This window comes from Lithobates pipiens, unplaced genomic scaffold, assembly GCF_037356315.1.
Source record: "Lithobates pipiens isolate NorthernLeopardFrog02 unplaced genomic scaffold, aLitPip1_a1.2 Scaffold_28, whole genome shotgun sequence".
Taxonomy (NCBI): Eukaryota; Metazoa; Chordata; class Amphibia; order Anura; family Ranidae; genus Lithobates; species Lithobates pipiens.
Window position 1 is genome coordinate 139,315,473 of NW_027507789.1, and position 23,871 is coordinate 139,339,343.

The 23,871-nt window shown below is 43.8% G+C and overlaps 1 protein-coding gene across 1 annotated transcript; it reads right to left on the reverse strand.

Annotated features, from left to right (window-relative positions):
- Positions 1-1,768: 1,768 nt before the first annotated feature.
- Positions 1,769-22,041, reverse strand: CBX2 (chromobox 2). Its single transcript, XM_077459614.1, has 5 exons — positions 21,800-22,041; positions 21,657-21,700; positions 11,071-11,136; positions 6,467-6,536; positions 1,769-5,242 (listed from the first exon to the last, which is right to left on the reverse strand). The coding sequence occupies exons 1-5, from the start codon at positions 21,869-21,871 to the stop codon at positions 4,061-4,063; spliced, it is 1,434 nt and encodes a 477-aa protein (XP_077315740.1). The 5' UTR covers positions 21,872-22,041; the 3' UTR covers positions 1,769-4,060.
- Positions 22,042-23,871: the final 1,830 nt, after the last annotated feature.

Here is a 23,871-nt window from a genome sequence, read left to right on the forward strand (position 1 = left end):
GCACGACGGAAGCGATTCAAATAAAGCCAATTTTTTTCTTCAACTTGTTGGCTGAACAAAATAAAAAAAAGTCTAATGTATGGGCAGCGTAGAGTTAATTCCCTAGCACGTCTCCTCCTCCACTCACATAATAACCATCACCTATAGCGAACACTTGCCCAATCCGCAGAGAGCCACATAAAACATTTAGGAATTATAATTGCCTGGAATGCTGAACTGCAGGATTCTCTGCCCACAAATATCTGCATTGAAATACGTAAAATTAAAAACTGTTTGCCATTAGTCAATTCTCCCAATTGTAGAATGTGTGAATTGAAAATCTGTTCCCATGTATTTGTGTCTGATAACTGAAATCTAGACAACCATGTTTTACAAAGCCCAATGACTGCAGATTAGACCAGGCTTTTTTTTTTGGGGGGGGGGGGGGGGGGGGGGGGACAAACACCTGCCTCATCCGCTTTGCAAATCTATTTTCTTAGTCCTACATCTAATATTCTATTGGGAGTTGGTTTCTCATACAAGATGAAGATAGGCCATGGCTCACAGCAATCTTGAGTGGGGTTTTATTTAAATCACATTGAATTGCTCCTGATTGCAATTTCCAGAACAGCATACTCTAATTTACGGTCTTACAAGTTGATTTTTATAATATATATAATTTTTCAAAGGCAGAAAAAGGAATACAGTGGAGGTGTTTTTTGTGAAAGCACTGATTAAAAAAAAAAAAATCAAAAAAAAATTTTTTTTTTTTTTAATTTAATCTTTTTCCATTTAACCATTAACATCTAAAGCTCCCAAAAACTGCTTCCTTTTTGCGACAAACACTAAATTTTTCAGTTAGATTTTGTTTTCTTAGCACAAAACAAAGTTGTATATTTGGGACTCATTTTGCAGCACTTTAAACATTTTAAAAATAAAAATAAAAGTGTGTCAGAATAATAAACATGGCAAAATAAAATTACCATTTTATAGTAACACTATATTACTTGTCAAACTGGGAAAATAAATGTTTAACCTTTTTTGCTTTTATTATATATATTAAAAAAAAAAAAAAAAAAAACAACAATCTTAAGAGAATGTTACTAAAATAAAGGCCTATTTATCCAAAAAAAAAACAAAAAAAAAAAAAAAAAAAAAAACACAACCCTGCCCCCCCATGGAGTTATTGCCAATTCACAAAATGGGCTCTGGTATTCAACCGGTTAAACTGAACCTATGCTCAAAGTTTTTAACAGGCTTTCAGTGATGAACAGGTAAGTAGAGCTGCACGATTCTGGCTAAAATGAGAATCAACATTTTTCTGCTTAGAGTAAAGATCATGATTCTCGTAACATCTTTCATTTTTTTTGTAAAAAGAAAAATTGGGCTAAATTTACCGTTTTTTTTTTTAATTCACTGAACTAAGCAGTAAGGTAAAGCCATTTGAATACCTAATTCAAGAGCAAGGGAAACAAAAAAGGTATATAAAAAGGATTTTACTTGCCCACTATGAGGGGTGGTGAACAAAGCTTTACCTTCATCAAGTTAACCAAACATTCATAATGAAAGGTGAAAACTCTTTACAGTGAATATGCTCTATTTCTTTAGACACTCAACCAAGTGGGTTACATAGTACATCTTCACACGAGGCCCATGAAGGAAACCAGGAGCAACTGGTAAGCACAGCTTGAGATGGTAATTTGGCATGCACATTCAATTTTAATTAATTAAGAGACCCTGTCACCAACTTAAATAGCAGGTAAAAGCACAGAAATATAAAGTATTTTACACACACACCCCATTTATTCTTTCCAGGAATGATTGTTTTACTGACTTGCAGTGTCCCTTTGATTTTGCTAGCAAATTTAAAAATTCTTCACCGAGTTAATTCCCCGTCACACCCCTTTGCAGATTCTAGCCCTCTCCTAGTCCGGGAGTGTAATTACTGTCTGTGCTGGCCTAGTTCTCCACCTTCCTTTAGGAGAAAAGGGTAATACTGCAGAGTGTCAAGTGACACGCTGGTCAAGATGGCGGACCCAGCAGCAATCTCAAGGCTTTTGGATGTTAACACAGGGGAAGCTTTCATAGGTAAACATACATAAAATGTTAAAGTGGTTGTAAACCCTTACAAACCACTTTGACCTACAGGTAAGCCTAGATTAAGGCTTACCTTTGGGTCCAAGAAATATCTCCTAAACCTATACGGTTTAGGAGATATTTACAAAAAGACAACCACCGCTGTCTATGGCGCTTGCGCCGGAGACAGCGGCGCACTAAGCAGGCCGCAGATCACGGCGATATGCCGCTCGTGTCCACTCCCGTGCACATGCGCGGGAGTGAGGTCATCGTGGCTTCGGCGAATCACAGCGGCGGAGCAGCGAGACCCAGAAGTCACTCCGATACATGGCAGTGGTGAAGATGAAGGACCGCTTTGGGGGCTTTGTTCTCAGGCAAGTTATTCATAATGAGCTAGTATGCTATGCATACTAGCTCATTATGCCTTTGCCTTGCAGATTGCATTTTTTTTTTTTTTAAAGTGCCTTTACTTCCTCTTTAATGCAGATATAATCTTATGGGAAGATTATTGCTGAAATTGAACGGTATTGGTGATTGGATCTCTTTAGGTGTACTTGCATGCAGGAAGACCCAAGAACATTTTCTGAACTAGAATGGTTCTACAAGGAAAAGTGGAAAATGTCCTAATTCAAGAACTGCAAGTGAGCAGGTGAGAAGGTAAGGGGCTGCAACTTCTGCCAAAAGGGGCATTACCAAGTACAGACTTACAAGGCACCTAAACTTTTGCACATGAAAAATTTGAAGCCCCCTTTCCCACCAAGGGTTAAACCAATACATTTTAAAACTGCCAGAAATACATTTAAACCTGTTGACTAAATCATTAAATATCTGCCCAAATGTGGCTATAACTGCATGCTTAAAACATGGAAACATGGATGTACAAAATTAAATTTTTGCTTTCAAGGGCTCATAGGAGCCTTAAATATATAACTCACTAAATCTAGGAAAGCACAGCCAGATTGCTAATGTGCTGACTTTCACTGTATCAATACATAAAGTGTTTAAAGCAAAACTCCAGAGGGGGAGAAATAAGAATAAAAAAAAAAAAAAAAAAAAAAAGTTTACTCGCAAGCCACTCCTTTTACAATTTTGTGAATACAACAGTCTGGACAGGGAGAGAGGAGGGGGGGGGGAGATCATTTCTAGTACAGCTTCTGTGTATGAGAGTTGCATTTAACACAGTGGCAGCGCTGGAATAGTGAAGGTTACACCATCTGGCATAAATTAAATTGTAAATCATAAGAAAAGGGCACCGATCCTTAAAGTGGAATACACCTCATACACAGCAGACTGGGGGGGGGGGGGCTTGTCTAGTTCTTTGATAGAATATATATATATTCTAGGCTTCAAAGACACACAGATTAAAATCCTTGTTTAGGTCTATATTGTTTTAGAGAACACTGCACAAACCATAAATCAAATGAATCAATACTCTACAGTATTTTAAGGCCTAACAATATGTACAGGGATAAATAATTATATGATTATCCAATCTGCCTCTTGGATACAAAAAGTGCTGTAGGTGTAAGGCAACCCAAGCATTAAGCACCTACTGGTAAGGTGCTTGCCATTTGGGCTTCACTTGTGTTAGGGCTGGTTAAATCCTTGGTGCTAGGCAACAAAAGCTATTATATTATATTATATAATAAATGGAGCCTACGCTACTGCTGCCAAGGAGCAGTATGAGCTGCTAGATTGCCTTTCTTCGCTCCAGAATACTGTGTAAAATTTGCCAATCCAAAATCACCCAAAAGAGTTCTGCTGGTATCTTGATTATTATTGTGCTCACTGATCGAAATAACACATACCCCAAAAAACAACTTTGGCCAGCTTTAAGTCTTGTTTCATGAAGTAATTAGCCATTTGGCCATTTTAAAAAGGAATCTCCAAGCCAAACGTTCCACAGGGAAGTTAAAATGAACAAAGGGTTTTAATAAAAAGGAATCGCAAGACCTTTAAATGGAACAGGCAATTTGGCTGTATGCTCCCATCAGTTTGACACTGATCAAAATGGTCGCATATTGAAGAAGCCAACACTAGTGGGAGACTCCTTTACAGTTACTGTGATAAGGTTGGCAGTGACATCTGTCACAAAAACATGCTCAAGCAAGCTGCGGGTTGGTTTCCAATCCTGACCAGCCTGAACAGACATATCCTGGCTGGATAGTGATGAATCGTGATCAGAGTCCAAGCTGCTGTCATCTCCAGTGCTCAACTCTGCCAGCTCTCTGTGTGCCTCTGCCTGCTGCCCTTTATCCGAAGTAGTACGTGCAACATCCCTGGTGGGTCCCGAGATTGCAGATCTTACAGGGCCCACACCTCCCACTTTTCTGCCAACTTTATCAGCCTTGCTGCCCGTAGTCCCAGCATGTGTGGGAGGGATGTTATTTTTCTGAGGAGTATGTACGGATGAGTTATTTCCAAATGTTCCCATGCCTTGTGCACTGTGAAGCTTATTTTGTACAGTTGGGATGTTTTCTCTGTTGGACGCTCCTCCAGTTAACACAGGTTGACTTATTGGAGAATCAGTTGGTTCTGCAGAGTCATGAAGCTTCACAGTTTTAATTGGAGGTGGTCCAATATCCACCTGGGTTTTAGAGATGGTTTTTGTATCAGATGCCTGATTGTTTCTTTTTGAAGCAAAACTGACTGGCCGCTTACCTGGCTGAGAGCTGTTCTGTGTTATCCGGTTCATATAATGCACAATAGAGCTTTGCCAGCTAAGGCTACGGGGTGAACTACCATTAGGATGATTAGGAGAGCTTTTTGCAAAGTTTGAGAGAACCTCGGAAGACATACCACCTTGATGGTTGTTGCTAGACACTGGTACATCTTTAGTGTGCGATTTAAGAGAAGAAAATCCCGGTAATCTGTGCCCAGATTGAACCTTTTCTGCTCCACTTTTAGGTCCAGGTTTCGCTCCCTTTGTTCTTCTAGGGACCTTTTGTTCAGGGGGTAGTGGTTTCCTTCCTCTCTTCTTACGCAACTGTTCCTTTAACTCTGGCCTTACCACCACAGCTTGAGCTTTCTTCTGTGGTACAGGATGGGAATCTCGAGGTCTGGCGTTTTGCTGTGTCTCAGCATCACTGTCGTCTGATGAGGAAGAAGACGAAGAGGACGAGGAAGATGAAGATGATGAAGAGGAGGAAGAGCTGCTTGATTTGGCTTTTGGTGGAACTTCTGACTCCTTTGAATACAAAAAAAAATAAAAAAAGAATTTACTACATTCATGTACACAGATATGACCGTTAAAACGAAACACTTGAGTCACATTCCCATAAATCCTAGAGTCTCACAGTATCTCTCTTCCCTCCACCCCCTTTGGCTATGTCTCAGTTCCACACATTATACCTTTTAGTGTTTGTAGCCTACCCTAAATTCTCCACCCCCCCCCCATTGACAGATCAGACTTTCATTCGTTAAATTGGTATTCTTCTAAAAAAATGTTTTTTTTATTAGGAATAGTGCAGCTCATACTGCTCCTTGGCAGCAGTAGACTAGGATAGGTGTGTGTGTGTGTCTACATTACCAGACAGTATCTTCATTATGATAGGGATGTTTTCAAGCACTGAATTTGAGGGGAGGGCAATATGGCAACAAGCCAAAAGACACCAAACCAGAACAGGTCAGAACCTCACACCTGCAAGACTTGTAAGCCCTGTGGTAAATCTTCCTTGAAGTTCTTACCTAGGTTAACAACCACTTTAACTGCTTTGCTATAAACAACCTCCGGCCTACAAAGCAGAGTAGTTAAAGAGGAAGTAAACCCTGATGAGTTTACTTCCTCTTTTTTTCCCTGCAAAGGTAAAGCATAATGGACTACTATGCATCGCATAGTAGCCCATTATGTGTCACTTACCTGACACAGGAGCCAGCGAAGTCGCCGCTGTCCCCTGTAGTCCGCCGCATCCATCTTGCTTGTGGCGTCTCGCAGCTCCGCCGAATGACAGCGGCGAAGCCGCGATGACGTTACTCCCGCGCACGGGAGTGGCGTCTCGCAGCTCCGCCGCTGTCATTCGGCAAAGCCGCGATTATGTCACTCCCGCGCATGCGCACGGGAGTCGACAAATGCGGCAGCTCCATTCTTGGAACTGCCGCGTTTAGTGCGCCTGCGTGCCGCTGTCTACGGCGCATGCGCCGTAGACAGCGGTGCCCGTTTTCGGGCAAATATCTCCTAAACCATATAGGTTTAGGAGATATTTCTTGGACCTACAGGTAAGCCTTAATCTAGGCTTACCTGTAGGTCAAAGTGGTTTGTAAGGGTTTACTTCCTCTTTAAAACTCTCACAGATACAGCTAAATGATGACAGCACAGTACATTTTATATTGAGCCGAGAAGATGGTTGGGTTTCTATTATCATTGTTTTGTGGACACCTGCAAAAAAAACAAACAAAAAAAAAAAAAACTCACCACATTTTTACGCGGTCTTCCTCGTGGGCGTTTCCCCCTTTTTTTGTTCCGCAGTTCTCGCTCTTGTTCTCTGTAGATTAACGACATATCAAACCCTTAACCTGAAACCATTGCTCACAAAAAGTAGACAGCTATTTCAATTAGAAATATCCAAAGCATGCCCTAAAATTAACATCACAAGCATTGCGCATGTGCTTTTCAACAATCTGCTGCTAAATTACATAAGCAGTTTCCTCTAGGGATGCACCGAAATTTCGGCCGCCAGAACATATCGTCCGAAAATTGCCTTTTTTGGCATTTTGCCGAAAGGAAAATTCTTGCCGATAATGGCGCTGCCCATTACGGGGTATCATTTTGGAGTGCTGCTGTGCTTTGTGGAGGAAACTGCAGAGCTGCTTTCTCTCCCAGCTCCTCCTCCTGACATCTCGCTCTGAGTTGCTCCTGCACAGTATGTCAAGTGCGGCCGGTGTACAGGTTTATCGGAGGCACAGGCTGTGGAGTTTGCTCCCCTCCTCCCATCACTCAGCACTGTGCGTGGCGATCAGTGATAGACGTCCCTGCATGTGGGAGGATTCTGACATCTGACCCCGTTCCTGCTCCTGTCACTGTGCAGTGCCATGTGATCCTCTCCTATCGCCGAGTACCACTGCCCAGTACCTATGTACTACCAAAATGTGCTTTGTAGAAGGTAAATGAAGTACAGTAATCTTTCTGGTATCACTTGCACACTGATAACTCCCTCACACCTGTCCCTTCTCTTCTCTCCCTACACTCGCAGCCCCCCCCCCCCCCCCCACATCCTCAGCATTTCCACAATCTTTTCATCTACCAGTCTTCTTAACCCTCTGTATGCTCTAATCAGCAACTGTCCCAGCCTCAGAATCCTGCCAGCATTCCATTCATTCCTCATTGCTCCTTTATTCTGCCAGAACTTTTTTTTCCCCTTTACTTCACTGCAGGGACATAACTACAGTGATCGCCATTGTGACCCTGCCTGAGAGGAGGGGCGGCAGACAGAGAAACCAATGCCTTACATGTTTTTCCTGCAGCCACTGAATGCCTGCAGGAGGGAGAGGAAGAAAAGTGGGCATTCAGCAGCTGCAGGAAGAACATGGAGGACATTGGTTTCTCTGTATGCCTCCCCTCTCCAGCTCTTTTCTGCTGCCCGTGGGCCCCTCAGCTCTCTCCTGGCCCTTCTGTGATCTTGCCCAGCAACTTCTCTGCCCCCCTCTGCTTTTCCAGTCCCCCCTATACTCTACTCAGACCCCCCCGTACTCCAATACCCCCCCACCCCGATTCCCCCCCCCCCCCCTACTCTGACCCTTGTGCTGTCTCCTGCCCACCCCCCAGTTCTGCCAGGTTCCCCCTTCCCATCTCCCACCGGCTGCCGTGGGGAATATGTCAGGATGGAGAGCGCAGAAGGCTTCCCTGCCTGAAATGACAGAGTAAGTTACCTGTACAAATTACTTACTCTCTCCATTCCTAACTGTAGCATAATAAACTGTTTACAGACAACACAGTTTACTTTGCTACCCCACCCACTTTTTGCCGTGGTGCACTACGCTTGCCACAGGTCAACCCCCCCCCCCCCCCCCCTTAAATGTCCCTCATTCTCACCTTCAAAAGTTGGGAGGTATGCACTGGTAGGCTGCTGGGCACTGGTGAGGCCCAGTCAGGCTGCAAATGATGGGCACTGCTGAGGCCACATTGATCTCCTGTACCATGTCCCCAGTCTGACTATCTCCTGTATAAAAATATTTTTTTAAAACAGTCAATTTTGGTATTGGTCAGTTTTGGTAACGGTTTTTGGCCTAGTGTATTTTATTTTCGGTATCTGTTTCGGCACCAAAAAACCCATTCGGTGCACCCCTAGTTTCATCTTTTCAAAAACATATCAGCTTTTAAACACACAAATAGAAAAAAAAAAATCTCGCTGCAGTTCCCAAGTATGAAAAATGAATTGTTAATATGCAAAACCATATTCTGCTAAATTCAATCCTTCACAGGATACTTGCACAGGATACCGTCACCGCTGTAGGCCCCCACAGCTCTCTACGCTGCCAATTTTGTCAAGCAGCGTACCTCTTTGCCTACTCAGTCACACGTGTGCAGGAATTATAGAATTCCATACCAGACTCCATCCTCGGCATGCTGAGAATAGAGTCAGAGTCTGCGTGATGTACAAAGTCACAGGAAGACAGACATTTTGGCAAAAGAGACTTTGCTGAAAAATGACCTACTGGTGATTTTATGCTTTAGGCCCCTTTCACAGTGGGGCGGTGGGTGCATTGGCGGTAAAACACCATCAATTTTGCTGCACTATTTCGGCCACTAGCGGGGCACTTTACCCCCCTCCCCGCTAGCAGCAGAGAAAGGGTTAAAACCAGCGCAAAGCTCTGCTGCAGCAGCACTATGCTGGCGGTATAGCTGCGCTGCCCCACTGATTTCAATGGGCAAGAGTGGTTTAGGAGACACCGCTGCAAAAGCTGCTGCTAGCAGCAGGACTCTACCGTCCTGCTAGCACACAGCTCCAGCGTGAAAGCCCCCGGGGCTTTCACATTGGAGAGACAGCAGCGACTCTTTCAGGGTGCTTTGCAGGCACTATTTTTAGCATTATAGCGCCTGCAAAGCGCCCCAGTGTGAAAGGAGTCTAAGTAACTGTAGTTCCACTTTAAAGTGATCAGGATACCGAATTACAAATTTAAAGGAAAAGCAACCCCCCCTCCCGCCATAACCCCGCTATCCTCTTCTTCAGCTGGCAGTCCGCTTTCAGATAAAAGTGGTCTGCGGTGGATTCGCCATGAGAGGGCCCCCCACCTTGACCCGGTGCCCTCCGCTTGGATCCTTCTCCTGGCTTGGTATGGAGACGAGCGAGGGGGGAAGATGGCCCCCACCTGTCTCCATATGATTGCAGGGCGGAAGCGACACCACTTCCGCCCATAGCATTTAAAAAGGGCCATTTTTCAAATTGCATTTTCGTCCAAATATGAGATCTGGGGTCAAAAAGACCTCCGATCTTATTTAAGAGGTCCTGTCATGGTTTTTCTATTACAAGGGATGTTTACATCCCTTGTAATAGGAATAAAAGTGACTTTTTTTTTTTTTTAAAAGAACAGTGTAAAAATAAAGTAAAAAAGGTAAAATAATTTTTTAAAGCGATCCACGTCCCACCAAGTTCGTGTGCACAAGCCAACGCGAGTATTGAAATGGTGTTCAAACCACACGCAAGGTATCACCGCCATCAGTAGAGCAATAATTCTAGGCTTAGACCTCTAACTCCAAACATGCAACCTGCAAAATTTTTTAAAGGTAAAAGTTTGTCGCCACCCCACAAGCTGGTGCAGATTTGAAGCACGAAGAGTTGGGTATCAATTTACTCGGCGTAACATCTGCCACAATATAAAATTGGGCTGACTTTTTGCTTACTGGTTTTTTATTTAATTAAAAAAAAAAATATTTTCTTCACCCAAAAAATTTTAAATAATTTATTCAAAAAAGGTTTTACCTTGTAAACAACAAATCTCAGAAAGAGGGTCAGTCCTTAAGCAGTTAAATAAAATTCAATATGACTTGTGTCGCAATTGTATACATTACATTTCCCCCCTACAAAAGTGGAGTTACCCTTTAAATGAATAACCTACAAATGGTACAAACCTCTAAAGAAAAAAAAAAGTTAGATTATATTAGGGCTGAAACAACTAATCGATTAATCGACCACTAATCAATTATGAAATTAATCGATTACTATTTTCATAATCGATTAATCGGCCAGTAACAAAATGTGGTTAAAGTTAATGAGTCTGATGATATTTAATAGATTTACCATTTAATAGTATATCTCTCCTCTAATAGTATATACACTATATCTCTGCTAATAGTATATACAGTATATCTCAGCTAATAGTTTATACAGTATATATCCCCTCTAATAGTATATACATTATATCTCTCCTCTAATACAGTATATCTCTTCTAATAGTATATACAGTATATCTCATGGTGTAAAGCGCTGAGTAAACTGTTGGCGCTATATAAAACCTGTATAATAATAAATCTCTCCTCTAATAGTATATCTCTTCTAATAGTACCGGTATATACAGTATCTCTCTCCTCTAATAGTATATACAGTACATCTCTTCTAATAGTATATACAGTATATATCTTCTGTCTGTTATTTTCAGAGTGATTAGATATTTTGCTCCCTAACAATATAGTTGGGTATTTATATTTACTACTGCAAAAGAGATATTTAAGAATAAATTGGCTTTTTAAAACTTTACATATTAACTAAATTATACACCACACTTTTTTATTTTTTTAACCGATTAATCGCAACAATAATTGGCCAACTAATCGATTATGAAAATAATCGTTAGTTGCAGCCCTAGATTATATCATTGGGAAAAAAAAATAAAAAAAACCCCTATTCCCTCTGCTATGTACTGGATGTATGCGGATAATTGTTTTTTTTTTTCATTGGATCTCGATGTATGTATTGTATGTACCTCCTTTTCTAATAAAAACTGATTCTAAAAAAAAAAAAAAACCCTATTCCAGCATAGATGTAAATTTTGGAAACTTAGGTGTTCTTGATAACAACCTACCTCTTCTGGAAAGCCAGAAGTAGTCGTGGATCCAAAATATTTTCCTCTGGTTCCCAGCTGTTGTGCCTGCAAATGTGAAAAGGGATGTAATTATAGGGATTCTAGACGTGAACAAAATTTTTAACATCTACAACACTTTTTCCGCTTTGTATAGAGCAGAGAACAATTAGAACTTCTATTGTGTTTTTATTAGTGTCTGTGTCCCACTGGGGAGATTCACCCTACTTGTCCTAATGACCAAGGTTCTCAGGATTGACAGTAGTGCTGGTCATACACCAAGAAAAAAAAAAATACAGCTAAAGATACTACCATCATGTAGTAACCAAATTTTGAAAGAAACGCTCAATGGACATAAATTAACCGGTTTATTGTTCGATTTGGTCACATTAGTAGGGAAATGACAAAATAAAATTGACTTTCCTGTATGCCCGCTTGGTGTACCGCATATTGTTGTGGACAGATCTTTCAGATAAAGTTTGCTAAAAGTAATTTTGCTTGTCTTTACTTTGCAAACTTAATTTTTACATGACTGTAGACAATGGCAAACTCAAATGCCTACGTGCCCTGCTAGCTGAAGGTGTATTTGAGCTTGTGTAGATGAAAGATTGCTGTGGCTGCATTTGTTTACTTCCGGGTTAAAGTCTTCTTGCACCTGTGCACGAAAAAAGTGAACAATTTTTCCTATGCGAGAAAGCCACTAACCTTACAAAGATGGTTCATTCAATAAAAATATTTCAACATTGTCAATCACATTTTTCAGGGCTGAGAATTAGAAACCGATCATCATTTGTCATCCACTATCAGAAAATCGTCCAAACGTTCGAAACAATAGAATTTTGTCTGATTTTTTGTATAGTGTATGGCCAGCATAAGCCTAGGCTGACACTTAGGCATTTTGCAGAGAAGCACTACAGTCCATTTAACATGTTTTCCTATTTCCACAATCACATCCATGTGGTTTCAACCGATGCATTTTTTTTGGAAAGTGATTTTTTTTTTTTTTTACATGCAGCAGTTTGTTTTTGTTTCCACAGACTTGAATGGAAGTGCACCAAAAAAACTCTAGCACTGTGTTTAGGATGTGTTTTACCCCTACGTGACAGACCCCTTATCACCCCCCCAAAAAATAAAATAAAAAACAGACAACACCCCATTAAAAACGAGACAGAAAAAACACCTCAGCCGCAACACGCATAGGTGCGAACCTAACGTAAAGAAAAATTTGAACTTATGAGTTGTCACTAGGTCAAGAATAGTGGAAGCACTGACAAAAAATAAGAAAAAATAAAATAAATAAAAGGAGTTTCCTTTTAAGAGATTTCTTACTTCCCTATTGTATTTTTCAATAGAAAGTAAAGGAAAAATCTGTAACTGTGTACAGCATGTTCTGTCAATTGAGCTCTCCTGCCAGACAGCACAGTGACATTCAAGGCATTGCAACAGCAGAATTGTGGTCAAAGCAAACCCTCTGGCTGCTGATTGTCTAATGAAGGAGAAGCAGAATACTGATGGGGCTCATTCATTCAATGTTATCCTATGTGTCCATGTACAGTCTCATTTTTTGCCATTTTTAGGCAGTTGTGTTTAACCTCTTTTCGGGGAAGCAAAAAAATGGGTTCAGACGCAAAAGTTTCCACGTTTCAGACGCAAAACGCTGTTACCGCGTTTTGCTGCATTTTCGTGGTGACCTATTTTTTTTTTACATTAAAAATCTCAAAAATGATTGCAAATGATGAAAAAAACAATAAAAAAAAAATATCTTAAGCAATTGCAAGTGGACAATCCCCCAACTTGCGGCAAGTGGACAATCCCCCAACTTGCGGCAAGTGGACAATCCCCCAACTTGCGGCAAGTGGACAATCCCCCAACTTGCGGCAAGTGACGTGGCAAGTGGACAATCCCCCAACTTGCGGCAAGTGACGTGGCAAGTGGACAATCCCCCAACTTGCGGCAAGTGACGTGGCAAGTGGACAATCCCCCAACTTGCGGCAAGTGACGTGGCAAGTGGACAATCCCCCAACTTGCGGCAAGTGACGTGGCAAGTGGACAATCCCCCAACTTGCGGCAAGTGACGTGGCAAGTGGACAATCCCCAACTTGCGGCGGCAAGTGGACAATCCCCAACTTGCGACAAGTGACGTGGCAAGTGGAAAATCCCCAACTTGCGGCAAGTGACGTGGCAAGTGGACAATCCCCAACTTGCGGCAAGTGGACAATCCCCAACTTGCAGCAAGTGACGTGGCAAGTGGAAAATCCCCAACTTGCGGCAAGTGGACAATCCCCAACTTGCGACAAGTGACGTGGCAAGTGGAAAATCCCCAACTTGCGGCAAGTGACGTGGCAAGTGGACAATCCCCAACTTGCGGCAAGTGGACAATCCCCAACTTGCGGCAAGTGGACAATCCCCAACTTGCGGCAAGTGATGTGGCAAGTGGACAATCCCCAACTTGTGGCAAGTGGACAATCCCCAACTTGTGGCAAGTGGACAATCCCCAACTTGCGGCAAGTGGCGTGGCAAGTGGACAATCCCCAACTTGCGGCAAGTGATGTGGCAAGTGGACAATCCCCAACTTGTGGCAAGTGGACAATCCCCAACTTGCGGCAAGTGGCGTGGCAAGTGGACAATCCCCAACTTGTGGCAGGTGACGTGGCAAGTGGACAATCCCCCAACTTGCGGCAAGTGACGTGGCAAGTGGACAATCCCCCAACTTGCGGCAAGTGACGTGGCAAGTGGACAATCCCCCAACTTGCGGCAAGTGACGTGGCAAGTGGACAATCCCCCAACTTGCGGCAAGTGACGTGGCAAGTGGACAATCCCCAACTTGCGGTGGCAAGTGGACAATCCCCAACTTGCGGCGGCAAGTGACGTGGCAAGTGGACAATCCCCAACTTGCGGCGGCAAGTGACGTGGCAAGTGGACAATCCCCAACTTGCGGCGGCAAGTGACGTGGCAAGTGGACAATCCCCCAACTTGCGGCAAGTGACGTGGCAAGTGGACAATCCCCCAACTTGCGGCAAGTGACGTGGCAAGTGGACAATCCCCCAACTTGCGGCAAGTGACGTGGCAAGTGGACAATCCCCAACTTGCGGTGGCAAGTGGACAATCCCCAACTTGCGGCGGCAAGTGACGTGGCAAGTGGACAATCCCCAACTTGCGGCGGCAAGTGACGTGGCAAGTGGACAATCCCCAACTTGCGGCGGCAAGTGACGTGGCAAGTGGACAATCCCCAACTTGCGGCGGCAAGTGACGTGGCAAGTGGACAATCCCCAACTTGCGGCGGCAAGTGGACAATCCCCAACTTGCGGCGGCAAGTGACGTGGCAAGTGACACGCTAAATACAAGTACACTGCTGCTCTCACAGCTGCTGCTACTCACTCAGGTCTCACAAAATTGCTGAAATAGTTAATACTAGGTATAAATAAGGAGTATATGGGAAAAGAAAAAAGGTGATTTTTACAGTGCTAATATATTGAGAGTACAGTAATAAGAAAATTCAATACATAAAATTGATATTATAAATTATTAAAATGGTTTTTGCACATTTGCAATCATTGCATAGTTACAAAATGACAAAAGAGACTGGTCCAAATAATACAGAAGGTGGGAAAAAGCTTGCAGTCATCTATCCCGACATGTTTCGCAACAGCTTCCTCAGGGGATATGCAAGCTAATAACAAACAATAACACAAACAAATTTACAATTAATGCATTCAGTATAAACCAACATGATTTAATTAAAAGGTCCTCATAGGGGCTTACCCTCCCTTCAAATCCACCATCCAATGAAAGAAAGTGTGTACAAGACTGCCCCTCCAATCAATGGAGTGGAACGGCTTAGGAGGGCATAGACGGGAACCAATCTGGGTGGTGGCAAGATACAATAAAATTCTTAAAATTTTAATAATTTATAATAAAATCATTTTAGGTGTTGAATTTTCTTATTACTGTACTCTCAATATATTACTGTAAAAATCCCCTTTTTTCTTTTCCCATATACTCCTTATTTATACTTTGAATTGGGATGAGGTGCTGTCTAAAAAAGGTGCTGATGGAGGTTTGAGTCAAAAAAATACACTAGTTAATACTGTTTTTTTGAGCTTAGGGAGGGTCTATGATGTTAGCTTAACTAAACGCTTCTAGATACAAACGCGGTACAACGCCGCTAAATCGCGGTAAAGAAACGCGGCAAAACGGGCGTTTCTAAATGCTGGTTTCCGGTTTTAAAAACATATGTCCAGCAGAGTTTGAATCAGCGTCTTGTGTGCATGAAGCCTAAGAATGGCTCAGAGCACTGGATTCCTGCTGTGCTGGGGATTACAGGGGGCAGATATCAATACAAAAAAACGTAGCATAAAAGAAAAATGTACACATTTTATATACATTACACATACACGTAACTGCCATCACTTATATCTGTCTAGGGCTCAGCTTTTTCTAAAATAAGTGGTTTGAGGTTCCCTAAAAAGCAACTGACAGACTTGATGGAAAATAAAAGTGATCTAGAATATGTACTCTATAATTACATTTACTTACAGGTTATATTTTTAAAATGGAAAAATACAGATTGTGAAAACCTGAGGCAAAATTTATTTTAGAGAGCCATTGCTGGCAGCTCCCTGGTGTGTTGCCCATTTGCGGTAAATGCCAGAGTAGCAAAGATTAATGAGTGCAGGTGATCTGTCAGATCATAAATTCTCAGCCAGAGGGATGTGTGTACCCTGGGCTGGGTCAGTTACTATGCTATAGAAAATTTTACCAAAACAGCTGGGAGTTTTGGAAAATAAAAAGATTCAATTGTTAATGAAAAAAACAGGTAGGCTAAAATTGTATTTTTTTTTTTATTGCTTTACTGCACTTTGGGAAGGAAGAAGGGGCAGATCTAGTCAGACTCTAGAGCAGGGATCTCCAAACTACGCCCTTCCAGCTGTTGCGGAACTACACATCCCATGAGGCATCGTAAAACTGACATTCACAGACATGACTAGGCACGATGGGAATTTTAGTCTCTGAACAACTAGAGAGCCATAGTGTGGAGACCTCTGCTGGGGTAAACATACTGCTGAAATCCATGGAATAAATGCTTTAAAAGTTTACTAAACCTACAACAGTAAAGTCGGTATATGCAGCATAGCATGCTTGTTATACTCACTGCGGAACTTGAGGGGTTAATCCTCTGCATTGTGTAAAAAATAGGATTTTTATAACAGCTTACCTGTAAAATCCTTTTCTTTCGAGGTACATCACGGGACACAGAGACTCAGTAATTACTGGTGGGTTATAGGGTATCACTAGGTGATTAGACACTGGCAGACCCTAGACAGGAAGTTCAATCCCCATAGAACCCCTCCTCCTAGTGGAGGTACCTCAGTTTTGTAGCAAAGCAATATAAGTGTATTAAAAGAGGGGAGGGAACCTCTGTGTCCCGTGATGTACCTCAAAAGAAAAGGATTTTACAGGTAAGCAGTTATAAAAATCCTATTTTCTTTCTCGTACATCACGGGACACAGACTCAGTAATTACTGGTGGGATGTCCCAGAGCAATGCTATCTGAGGGGAGGGGAACCACACAACATAGGGTGTACTCCGATCTGAGGACCCTGTACCGCTGCCTGCAGCACACTACGCCCAAAGGCGAAGTCCTCATGCCTTCTCGCATCCACCTGATACAATTTGGTGAATGTATGGACTAGGGGTGCAATGGATCAAAAACACTCGCGGATCGGATCGTTCCTCGGATCAACAAATAATTTAATTTGCAAAAACCTGTGAAAATTCCACCACCATATAGTCCCCACTGTAATATCCACAATCTCCCCCACTGTAATATTGGCTGGGCATGGCTGAGTACCGGCAGGCAGGGCATCGGCAGAGTATTGCTAGAATATTGGGGTATTGCAGAGTATTGGGGTACTGCAGGGTATGGAGGGATGGCTGCTTCCATCTCAGGTTAGTACAGAGAGGGGAGAGAGGAAGCGGTGTCAGTTTGTTTACAAGTGATCGCTCCGTCAGAGCAATCAGTGTAAACAGCCTGGGTGTAGAAAGATGGCCGCCGCTTCGGAGCTAGGCCGAAGCCACAGCCTTTCCTAAGGTCGAGACCGCGGAGTGCTCTGCAGATCGCGGCATGTGCCGATCCGAGCGGGGTGACTCGTTCGGATCACGGATCGTTGACGATCCGTTGCACCCCTAGTATGGACTGATGACCAGGTTGCGGCCTTGCAGATTTGAGCCATGGAGGCCTGGTGATGGACCGCCTACGAAGCACTAATAGCCCTTACGGTGGGCTCCGTTAGGAAAAAAAACATCAGAGACTGGGGCCCCCTTGAATAGGGGGATCTACAGTTTTGGGCCCATAAAGCACCCAGCCAGGAATATGGCTGAATTTTTTTTTTTATTATATATATATATATATATATATATATATATATATATATATATAAATAAAAAATACTGGATCCCAGGGTCCAGCTCTCTAAAAAGAGAAGCGTTACAGGTGAAACCTCATTTCTTCGGACACGAGGCCCGGGTACCATCCAATTTGGCCCGGAAAAGACACCTTGAATGGATCTGGTTGCATAGCTGGCCCCAGTAAGGATATTCCAGCGGAGCTCAGCACAGCACATCTTTAATTATGACCAACACCTAAGACACTGGCGAAAAAAACTGATGTATCGCCACTAGGAGGAGGGGTTATATGGGAATTGAACTTCCTGTCTAGGGTGTGCCAGTGTCCAATCACCTAGTGATACCCTATAACCCACCAGTAATTACTGAGCCTCTGTGTCCCACGTTGTACGAGGAAGAAAGGCTGTTTTATCGTGTATGCACAGATCCTTCCCTCCAGCAATATCTGGCGAAAGCCAGCTAACACAGGCAGGGTAGCTAATCTGCACATGCTCAGTTGTATCTTATGCTGGAGAGAACATTTAACTTCTCAGAGCTAGCCGGGTCACATGATATTGACATCAAACATGTGGGCGTGTATACAGGCTGTATTGGAAATCTCCTCCTACCTGAACTGTCAGCACTGGAGAAACTGTGCAGTTTATCACAGACCACGGTATACGGATCATTGAAGAAAAAAAAAAAAAAAAAAAAAAAAGCATAGTGGCAGTATTTTAATGTAAAAAGGATGTATGCGCTGTGGGGGGGGGGGGGGGGGGGGGGGGCAGATAAACTATTTTCATATTACTGGGTTTAATAACACACGACTGTCAAGTAGTACTTTGAGATAGGATATTTGAGGGCTTGTTTTACAATTATGATGCCTACTGGGGGGCATTTGACAAGCAGTAAGTATGCATTCTATCGCCTTCTTGCCACCTAAATTTAACCCCTGCACTGCAAGCATGTGCATTGTACATGGCTGAAGGGTGCCCCAATTCAGTTGGATGGGTCACATTTGTTGGGCAGTAATGCCCACTGAATGCAACAGCAGGGATAATGTTTGCCATGATGTGATACCAAGCATCATGGCTGCTATGTACATCCCTCTCTACTGTGTAGTTAGCAACTCAGCTTTGATCATATTTGAATGTCCTTGCTATAGATGTAGGCCACTTATCCACCTCCTGAAGCAGGACTCAAACTTCCAGAGATTGTATGACCCCCATCCTGCCTTGTTGCTAAGAGGACTAGCCGATACTGCTCATCGTCACCATCACAAGGAGTGAGCCCTTTCTCTGATTCAAACCCTCCTCCTCACATGCACTCTTCCCCCAGATGCAGTAGCTCTGAGCTCAGTGTTCAAGAGCTCAATCCTGTGATAATGAGAAGTAAGAGCTAGACATCTCTTAGCAATAGCCTAGGAGTTTTCAGGTCAAACTTCATGAGGTACATACATGGCCTACACCTATATTTAACTTTAATCAGAAGCGTTTGTTCTTATCTACAGACAACCCTGCTCTACATAGGCAGTTTTTTGGTATATATTAACAAACCCTTTAAAGTGGTTCAGCTTAAATTTTTTTTTTACCCTACTGTATTCTCTGCACTAAGGAAAAAGAATTTTACCACTTGTGCCCCCATCCCCATACACTTACCTGACTTCTCTCAATCCACTGCTGTGCCTGTCTACAGGTCTTCTCTTCCTGGATTCACAGCCTAGACTGAGCGCCATTGGCTCCTGCTGTTGTCAATCAAATTCTATGAGGACAGCGTTGAGGCGGCCAAACTGTGCTGTGTGTGTACAGGCACACACAACCTGGCTTGAGTAGGAGCTCCCACAGCAGATGGCTTGCTGAGGGGGCAGACACAGTGGAGGAGGAGTGGGCAGTGCTGGCGGAGGACCCCAGAAGAGGAGGATGAGGGCTGCTCTGTGCAATATCATTACACTTTTCAACTTTAACCACTTGAAATTCTGAAGATGTATCCCCCTTCCTGACCAGATCATTTTTTTACCATATGGCACTGCATTACTTTAGCTGTCAATTGTGTGGCCATGCAACAGTGTACCCAAAACCTAAAACGTATGCCCCTTCTCTCCCACAAATAGAGCTCTGTTTTGTTGGTATTTGATCACCTTTGCGGTTTTTATTTTTTGCACTCTAAACAAATAGAAAATTTAAAAGCACAAAAACTCAACTTTCTTCATAAAGTTAGGGCAATATGTGTTCTGCTACATATTTTTGGTAAACAAATCCCAATAAGCGTATATTGATTGGCTTGTGCAAAAGTTATAGCATTTACAAAACTATGGGATTTTTTTTTTTTTTACTAGTAATTGCGGTAATCAGCAACTTACAGTGAGACTGCGATGTTACGGTGGACAGTCTGAAACTAAATGACACTTTTTGGGGAATCAGTGCTAAAAATATGCATTGTCACTGCACTAATGACACAGGCAGGGAAGGGGTTAACATCAGGGGCGACCAAATTTAATTCAAATACTAACTTATAAAGTCATCCACAGCTCAGCCCCCAGCTAGATCACTAACCTAGTCTCAAACTAACCTAATTGTTCTCTTTGCTCCTTCCAAGACCTCCTGCTCTCTAGCTCCCTCATCACCTCCATCCAGGCTCTCCTCCAGGACTTTTCCAGAGCCTCTCCCATCCTATGGAACTCCTTATCCCAATCAGTTTGCTTTTAGACAATCTCTAAAAACCATCCTCTTCAGAGAAGCCTAACCTGCCTCCACCTAACAACTCTACTTGTTTTTTTCTCCATTATCTCATCCTCAGTTATTACCTGTATCACTTGACCCTCCCTCCTATACTGTAAGCTCTAACAAGCAGGGCCATTTTATTCCTCCTGTATTGTAACTGTACTGTCTGCCCACATGTTGTAACGCACTGTGCAAACTGTTGGTGCTATATAAATCCTGTACAATAATAATAAAAGGGTTAAAAAGAAGAAGTATAGCCAAAGGTTGTTTGGCTGTAATTCTATGGACCACATGAGTGAAATTTTTTTTGCACTCCTGTGACCCATTCTCAGCAGAGAGCGGACTGAAAAAGTCGGTCCAGGTACCGTGTCATCACAACAATGGGAGTTGGGATCCGCCAGGTGCCTGGATCAACACCAGGCTCAGCCTCTCAGGGAACTGCTTGGAGTGTGAGTTGGCTGCCTCCACACAGTTCTCCAGTGAGTGAGGGGGCAGAGCAGAGAGCTGTCAAAACCGAGTGACTGGCAGTGTTCGATCACCTTGTTCTAAGTGCAGAGGCACCAGTTGCTGCATCCACCTAGGTAAGCATTTTTTTTTTTTAAAATCCCCAAACCCATATTTTTTTTTTTTAACAGTGTTATTAGCGCAGTGATGGCATACCTTGGCACCCCAGATGTTATGGAACTACATTTCTCATGATGCTCAACTATACTGCAGCGTGCATGAGCATCATGGGAAATGTAGCTCCAAAACATCTGGGGAGCCAAGGTTCACCATCACTGTCCAAGTGAGAGTTTTAGCGTAGTGTTGGAGATGCTTTTTACTAGTGGGTTGAAGGTATGGATCCATGTTTGTTTTACAGGAACACAGCATCCATACCTTCCCTACTGTCAGAACGATGATCTGCCTTGTTTACATTGGCAGATCGATGTTCTGCCTCTGTGCTGGATGATCAGCAGTTACTAGAAGACACAGAGTCCGTGGTACCTGTAGATGAGCTCCTGCTCTCCATTAGCAGGCCAGTGGCAGCATACATGCGCACCAAGACCCGGAAGACTCGACTCACGTACTAGGTAGGGGATCTGGCACAGCAGCGCCACCTTTGGGTGGTATATGAAAATTATACTGTTGGAAAGTGGCAAAAATAAATCTCTTAATGGCTGAACAGCTTTGTACTTTGGCAATGGAGTTTCATGAACAGCACAGATCTGCATGTGGTCCTGTGTTTGTATAGAGGACAGATGAGAGGGCACAGGTGTGATGTACACCCTGGTGGAGCCCAGCCAGCACTACAGGGATGATGATGAGAGGTCGGTAAGGAATGTAAACACAAACATGGCAGATGAGTGTCAGGAACCATAGAGGTGTTGGGGGGGGGGGGGACCATAGAGCTGTATGGGTGGGGGGCCATAGAGGTGTTTGAGTGGGGGGGGACCATAGAGGTGGGGTACACTCCGCTCACACACAGGCCTAGCTCTGACTCACTTGGAGGACCATCCTCTCCACTTCACCAGGTACTCGGACGTTCCCTGCGGGAGACACAAGAGAACACGGGGGTGACTTGTTGTTCCAGGGGGCGGGGTCAGAGGAATGGATGGCGGTTGTGAGGACAGACACACGGGCCTTACCTTCCGCAGCCTCTTATTGAGGATACACTCGGCCGCGAACACCTGCTCCCCGACCGCGCTCAGCTCCTCCATGGCTTCCCCGCAGAGGCGCCCTTCGGCGGAGTCCGCTTCAACTCCACGAGTCCCTCACAGCCACACAAAGCCAGCGCGGGAGCGAGCGGAGGCGCGCGCCTCTTCTTCGCGGCCGTCCAATGAGAGCGCGAGGCATAGCAGGGGTCTTCCGGTGCGGTGGGAGGGTTGTTTTTTTCGGAAGGTGGCGATCGTGCGGCTTCATTTGCATGTCCCCGCCCGCATTCCGCATGTGAGTTCGGAATGGACGGGTGGGCGGGGTCCCTGGCTACACTGTAGTGAAGTTGACGCGGTGGAGTGGGCGGGGCTCTGGGTACAGTGAAGCAATACTGTGGCTGAGGAGTGGGCGGGTCTCGGTGGATGCTGAGCTCAGTAGAGACATGACAGTGGGATTAGAGGTGGAGTTTATACATCAAATATAAAGAACTCACCGCATCTGAGTTACTTAACCACTTGCTCACTGGGCACCTAAACCCCCTCCTGCCCAGACCAATTTGCAGCTTTAAGCGCTGTCGCACTTTAAATGACAATTGCGCGGTCATACAACACTGTACCCAAATTACATTTTTATCATTTTTTTCACACAAATAGAGCTTTCTTTTGGTGGTGTTTAATCACAGCTGGGGTTTTTTGCTAAACAAACAAAAAAAGATGGAAAATTAAAAAAAAAAAAAATCATGTTTCAGAGATTGTTATAATTTTGGAAACAGGTTATTTTTCTCCTTTATTGATATGCGCCAATGAGGCGGCACTGATAGGCTGTATTGATGGGGACAGATAAGGTGGCACTGATGGGGACAGATAAGGCAGCACTGATGGCCACTGATAAGATGGCACTGATGGGTGGCACTGAAGGGCTCTGATAGGTTAGGTACCACTGATAGGTGGCACTGGTAGGTGACACTGGCAGCACTGTTGATGAGGCACTGATTGGTGACTGATGGGTGGCATTGTGAACAATGGAAGGTGGCGCTGGTGGGTGGGCACAGATGATCTAGTGGCAGCTCTCCTTGATTGGGAACGATGTCCCTCTGACAACCGCTGGTGATCTGCTTTTCTTTCTCTCCTCACGCTATCAGCGCAAGGAGAAAAAATAGCCGATTACCAGCTCTGGTTAAATCACATGATCAGCCGTCATTGGCTGACAGATGATCACATGGTAAGGGGTCGGGATCGACCCCTTACTATGATTCATGATCAGCCGATCATAGACTCGCCGCTCGAGCACAGGAGGACGTCTATTGACGCCCTTCCGGCAAAGTAGGTCCGTCCTGTAGCTGTCATTCGGCTATAGCAGGGATCTGAAAAAGTTAAATGGATTGTAAACCCCAGTGCTTTTTCACCTTAATGCATCCTATGCATTAAGGTGGAAAAATCACCTGGCAGTGACCGAACTACCAGCCCCCGTTTTACTTACCCAAGCCGCGTATTTCCCTTAGTGGGGACACAGAGGGACACTCTCTCCACGGGATCTCGGCTCTTGATTGGATAGATTCATAGCAGCAGGAGGCAATGGCTGCACTGCTGTCAGACCAATCCAATGACACGGGGAGAGGCAGGGTAAAACCCAGCATTTGTGTCTACGGACACAAATGCTGGACTCGGAAGTGCGCCCACTGGGGTTGACACTTCATCCCTTTAAACCCAAACACATATTTATTACACAGATTCTGAGGCTAATTTAATGCAGATAAGGCACCAAGTGAGTTTAATTATCACCTTAATCAGCCACAGAACCTGTGTAGTTAATATGTGTTCAGGTTTAAAGGGATGGGCTGGCAACTCTAGTGCCTGCAGGGTACCCCCCCGGAGAGCGCTTCTCCTAGGGGGTTATCTGATGTGGGGAGGAGCCGCGAGAGCCGCTGAGGGACCCCAGAAGACGGTGTTCGGGGTCATTCTGTGCAAAACAAGCGGCACAGTGGAGGTAAGTATGATACGTTTGTTATTTAAAAATAGAATAAAAAAGAGGGTTTACAACCGCTTTAATTACCTTGTAACTGAGG